This window comes from Passer montanus, unplaced genomic scaffold (assembly GCF_014805655.1).
Source record: "Passer montanus isolate IOZ18808 unplaced genomic scaffold, ASM1480565v1 scaffold85, whole genome shotgun sequence".
In the NCBI taxonomy this organism is placed as follows: domain Eukaryota; kingdom Metazoa; phylum Chordata; class Aves; order Passeriformes; family Passeridae; genus Passer; species Passer montanus.
The window spans coordinates 1,626,599-1,632,517 of NW_024373812.1; the positions used below are offsets into that span (position 1 = coordinate 1,626,599).

The 5,919-nt window shown below is 49.5% G+C and overlaps 1 protein-coding gene across 2 annotated transcripts; it reads left to right on the forward strand.

The window, feature by feature from the left end:
• Positions 1–669: 669 nt before the first annotated feature.
• Positions 670–5,919, forward strand: TOPORS (TOP1 binding arginine/serine rich protein, E3 ubiquitin ligase). Of its 2 annotated transcripts, XM_039733251.1 has the most exons (3): positions 773–909; positions 1,837–1,950; positions 2,385–5,919. In XM_039733251.1, exons 2-3 carry the CDS (start codon positions 1,891–1,893, stop codon positions 5,361–5,363), a joined length of 3,039 nt encoding a protein of 1,012 aa, XP_039589185.1. In that variant the 5' UTR covers positions 773–909; positions 1,837–1,890; the 3' UTR covers positions 5,364–5,919. The 2 variants fall into 2 exon arrangements, with proteins under 2 accessions (XP_039589184.1, XP_039589185.1); XM_039733250.1 differs by lacking the exon at positions 1,837–1,950 and having other exon boundaries at positions 670–909.

Here is a 5,919-nt window from a genome sequence, read left to right on the forward strand (position 1 = left end):
TGACTGTGGACAAGGAAAGGGACAGGGCTGGCTGTGCTCGCGTTTTACACCAGTCCCGGTAGTAATACATGCAGGTACTGCGGCAGGCTGCGCCCCACCTGTGGCAGCCTGCACAGCTGGCCTTGTCCACGTCCTTTGCACACTACTGCAAGTGAGTACTTGTAAAAATCAGTAAGGACAGTTATTTTTCTGTTTCCTCATAACGGCATATGCTTTGTCTATCTCCTCTTTCCTACGTGCTCTTTATGTTTTACTTGCCCAACCAATCACACGGCTTCTCCAGCCTTCCGTGGATTCCTCTGCACTCTCGGAGACAGTGCCAAGCTCCCGCAGGCGGCTCTGCACTGCCTAGGGCAGCCCTGGGTCGGGATGCGGCACGCCAGCGGCCGCAGGGGGCCGCGCAAGGCCCAGCTGCGCACCACCGCGCCAGCCACCACCTGCGGAACAACCCGCCGCCACTCCCCTCGCTTCTACTGCCCAGGGGCCGCCGCCGCCGCCGCCCCGAGCAGCTCCCCGGGGCTGCTCAGCACCGCCAGCCCCGCGGGCACGCAGCAGGCGGCGGAACCCGCCGGAGCCACCGCCCGCCGGCGCCATCCCGGCCCGTCCCGGCCCCTCCCCGGCCCCCGCCCCCGGAATGGCGTCACTGCGCGGGGCGCGGATGTGACGGAGACGGCCCCGGCCTCGGCCCCGGCGGATCCCGGCTCAGCTCCGCGCCCGCGGGCGGCTGTTCCCGTGGTAACGCCGCCGCCGATGGCGGACCCGTCCCGGCGCCTGGCGGAGGGTGCCCGCCGCCGCCGCCCGCCAGGGGAGGAGCGGCGGGAGCCTCCCGGCACCGGGCGCAGCCGGACGCGCCACAGGCTGAAGGCGGCCGCGGCCCTGGCCCGCACGGGAAGCGAGGGCCCGGCGGCGGTGAGTGCGCCGGGACATGCTCACACCCGCGGGAGCGCGGGCACTTCTTTGAGCCTGGACTGCGCCCCTGGCACCCCAGCGCCGCTGCTGCCCCATCTCCCGGTGTCCTGCCGGCGGGAAAGGCCTGCTGCCAGGCAGGCTGCAAAACACGGGCTAATGGATTTTGAAGTAGCGTGGTAACTTATTTCCGCTGGATTGTAATGCCTTAGGGTAACGCCAAAACTTAAATCAACTTTTAAGTAGATTGATTTTATGTTGACCATGTTTCACATCTCATGATTTCACCGCAGCCAGCTGCCCAGCACCAGGTAGCCACTCCCACACTCCCTGAGATCAGGGAGGCAGTCAAAAGAGTAAAAGCTGAAAAACTTGTCAGTTGAGATTAAGACAGTTAGATAAGGACACCAAAAGCCTTGCACACAACCAAAGCAAAACAAGGAATTGATTCACTGCTTCCGATGGGCATGCAGCTGCTCAGCCATCTCCAGGAGAGCAGGGCCCTATCATGTGTGATGGTGATTTGAGCAGACAATCATCATCACTCCTAATGTCTCACCTTTCCTCCTTCTTTTCCCCATGTTATATATTGAGGGTGTCACATGGTCTGGAAGTCCCTTTGGTCACTTTGGGTCACCTGTCCCAGTTGTGTCTCCTCCCAACCTTGCATGCCCCACCAACTTCCTCACCAGCACAGAAGTACAAAAAGTTCTTTGCAAGCCCTGCTCAGCAATAACAAAAGTAACTTTGTATTATCAACACTGTGTTCAACACAAATTCAAAGCTCAGCCCCAGACCAGTCACTGTGAAGAAAATTTACTATGTCAGGCAAACAGCATGACAACCTGACTAGATAAAAGGCAGTGTGTACTTCAGCATGACAGCTGGTTGTTTCTGCTTCAGTCTTGAAAAAAATACTTATTTTGGCAGGAGCACATCCCTGGAGATTGTCTTGTCCAACAAGCTGTGTGTGGTCCAGCATGAATGCCCAACAAAGAGGGGCAGACTGTGCAGGAACAGAACAGGTCCAGCAGAACTTGGAAGGTGATAACATAGTTCAAGTGCAATTACTTCTTTTGGCTGGTTTGTTTTAAAGTACAGAACTAACTGTTCTTATACTTTTTATATATAAATGCTAGATTTTTAAGCTATGTTTTGGAAGATACCATGTAAATCATAAATTTACTGACCACATCAAAGGAGTTATTTAAGAGTGGGAAAGAAGACAGGCCTGCCTGTTACCTTCATCTATGCCAGCATGATTTGAGTGCCATGTAAAACTTGCAGCACTGACGAGCTATATCTCACTGTGAAGAGAAGTCAGACAAAGTAGTTAGTTCATGCTGCCTCTATGTCCAGCATTCTGTCAGAACCACTGCTGAGTTTTGCAACTGTAAAAGCAATTGTTATGGGTTTCTGCATCTAGAGTGTAAGATTTTTACCTCTCTGTGACAGCAATGATATTTTGTCTTTTCTAGAACATGACGTCAGATAAGGAGTTTGCAGAAAACAGCAATTTTTCACCAAAAGCCAGCACCAGCAAGCTGCCAACAGATGCGTCTCCCGACTCCAAATGCCCCATCTGCCTGGACAGATTTGACAACGTCGCATATCTAGATCGCTGCTTGCATAGGTTCTGCTTCCGCTGCGTCCAAGAATGGTCAAAAAACAAAGCAGAATGCCCGCTCTGCAAGCAACCCTTTTTTTCCATTTTCCATACGATTCGTGCTGAAGATGACTTCAAGGAGTACATACTGAGCCCTTTAGAAACAAGCTCTTTTGCCAGCCCCGATGGCCGGAGGTTTCGTTATCGCACTACGTTAACGAGGGAACGCCGCACGCGCGGTTCCCCTTCCCGGAGGATGCCGTCCCCTCCGGATAACGGGATGTTGTTTGAAGGGCTGTCGAGCGAGCCGACGCGACACAGACACAGAGAGATTCAGCAGATGCTCAGGAGGCTGGCCTCCAGGAGAAAGGCTAGCGCAGAGGGCAGATCTCTGCGGCAGATTCAGGAGGAGGACATGATCACCTTCCGCAGGGCTCTGTACCGCACCGGCGTGCGCATCCGCAGCATTCAGGACGGCGGCCGATACCGAGAGATTTCGGCGGAGTTCTTCCGCCGCAACCCCGCTTGCCTTCACCGCTTGGTTCCTTGGTTGAAGCGAGAACTTACAGTCCTGTTTGGTGCCCACGGGTCTCTGATCAATATTGTGCAGCACATCATCATGAGTAACGTGACTAGATACGATCTGGAAAGTCAGGCCTTTGCTGACGATTTAAAGCCGTTTTTGCTGAATCGGACAGAGCACTTCCTGCACGAGTTCATCAGTTTTGCTCGTTGTCCTTTTAACCTAGAAGCGTACGATCAACATGCCAATTATGACTGTCCTGCACCATCATATGAGGAAGGAAGCCAGTCAGACTCATCCATTATTACAATATCTCCAGATGTGGCATACCCGCAAGGGCCGGATAGTAGTTTGTCTGTAGCTGGTCTTGGTCAGGCCCCGTGGGATGATGAAACTCCAGGGCCTTCCTATTCCATTTCGGAAGAGGTTCGTGCAACCATAGCTTCTCCTCTGGAGTCATCGGAAAGTTCTGATGAAGACTCTGCCTCAGGGAGCCGAAGAGCCAAGCTGCAGACGGAGTTACAGGCTAATGCGGACTCAAACGACAGTGGCTCTTCCTCAGACAATTGTGTCATTGTCGGGTACGTTAAGCCCTTAGCGGAGAGGACACCAGAAGTGGTTGAGCTGTCCTCTGACTCTGAGGAGTCCGTCAAAGAAGAGAAAAGAGAAGATGTCAAGAAACAGCGACCAGTCCAGTGTCACAGCTGGAGTGACAGTGAACCAAGCAGGAGCTTCTCACCACATTCTCCATCATATAGGGAGGATGTCGGAAGCTGTAGAAGCTGCTTATCTCCTGCAGTCGAGAAGATGGAATCAAAAGAGGATGAGAAGAACAAATGTAAAAGAAAAGATCTGCCTCTACAGGACTTGAGTTGGAGCCCCTCTCCAGGGAGTGACACAGCATGCTCTCCTTGGAATCACAGATTGTCTAAAAAGGGAAAGTCTGGAAGCCCACAGTCGTGTTCCCGGGACAGTCGAGGCAGTCATGGCCATCGGTCTAGAAGGGAGCACCGTAGCAAAAGCCAACTTAAACGGAGACGATCGAAAAGCAGAGATAGTAGCAAACATAGGAGCAAAAGAAGCAGCAGAAGATCAAGGGCTCATGACACCAAAGCCTCTCTGAAAAGCCAGAGGGGCTCTCTAAGTGGTGAGAGCACTCCATCCAGAGAAGTGAGCAGATCACGTTCTCGCAGCAAAGGCCACAGTAAAAGGAGATCAAGAAGTAGAGACAGTGATCGCTATTATGTAAGAGACAGTTATCAAAGTAGACACCAGTGGGGTTCTGCTTTCTGTAGTCGAAAGGTCTTTGGAGACAGCTATGAATCCTCCAGTAGAAGGCGGACCCGGTCTAACACTCTTTATTCGCGGCAATCTGCTAGTCCAGAATACAGGATACGATCATTTATTGAGAGGACAGATCTGCATAGCCAGAGGGGACTCCATGAGAGACACTATTACTGTTATGAAAGATGCAGATCAAGGAGTCGGTCAAGCAACAGATCAAGGACTCCTTCTGGAGGAGCTGACAGAATGAAAAGTGAAAAGCCTGGTGGAAAAAGGAAGTACAAAACTCGCCACTTGGAGAATGCATTCATGGAAAGCACAAATCTAGAAAGAGAAAATGAGTCCAAGAAAACTTCGTCAAAATTTGGTGACTGCTGCAAAAATGAAGATAGCCTGTCAGACAATCGTGCAAGCAGTGAGACAAAGCGTAAGAAAAGGAAGAAGAAAATGAGGAGTCCAAGTGTGGAGATAGTCTATGAAGGAAAAGCAACAGACACAACGAGGCATCTTAAAAAGAAAAAGAAAAAACATAAGAAGAAACACCGGAAACATCACACGAGTAACTCAGTACATTCTTCTCCAGTGGTGATTACAATTGATAGTGATAGTAGCAAGGAACCAGAAGGTACCGAATGGGACAGCAGTATTACATGGACAGGCACAACTCAAATAAATGAGAGGGAAATTGAGTCTCCATCTTTTCTGAGCACGGCAGGATGTGAGGAAACTGGAGGAGTAGACAAAAAGTATAGTATCCCTGCCACAGGAGAAAACTTAGATAATGGAGATAGAAATGCTGATGTCAAACTTCAAGAAACAGCAGCTGATCAGAGTGTTATCACAGTGAATACCAGCAGTAACACCCCTCACACAGAAACTGTAACCAGTTATGTTCAGGAAGCACCAGCAGCGCCTTCCAGTCAACTGCCTTCCCCCAGGACTTCCTTCCTAGAGTGTCCAGAGAGAGAGCCATTGATACTGAGGCTGCCAAAGAGACTTGTCAACAGATCCTCGTGGTTTGATTTCCCAGAAGAAAAAATGTAGTAGGCTTTCCTTGGAACACTTGTTCAAACTGTGAATTTAACTACTTTCTTTTTCCCCTTGAAAACAAAAATGTCTGATAGGATTTCTGTCTGTTAAAAAGATGTCTAGGAAATGTATAAAACTTTTGAATGTGTATGCACTTTTAAGTCAAAGAAGATAGAATATTGCTAGTCTGTAATTCTAAAAGTTTGTTAGAGGACTGTTTGGGCATTTTGATTTCATAAAGCTATCCACAGAGTATTTCAAAGTTTTGTGTAAACCAAACAAGAGAAAAGGAGCCCAAAACAAGAGCCTGGAAATGCATTTTATGGGGATTACTCTTCTTAGACCAGGAAAATGTTGTTTAGTTCATAAAAAGTGATACAGTTTGAATTCCAGCATCATTTCAATTTCTGGTTTAAGCTGATCTCTGCTGAAAAGCAGTCAGTGATTTCTACAGAAATTCTCAAATGACTTTGAGTAATTTTAAGGTAACCTATGTCAAAATCTGAACAAAGCAATAAGGTTTTTTTGTTGTTTTTAAATATATTTGCATATGTACTGTGTGTTTTGCAAA

Excerpts from the sequence above, each read along its gene's own strand:
- TOPORS (XM_039733250.1), top strand. The coding sequence starts at position 751 with ATGGCGGACCCGTCCCGGCGCCTGGCGGAGGGTGCCCGCCGCCGCCGC. Across the intron at positions 910-2,384 it reads GAAGCGAGGGCCCGGCGGCG|AACATGACGTCAGATAAGGA; the intron begins GTGAGTGCGCCG and ends TGTCTTTTCTAG.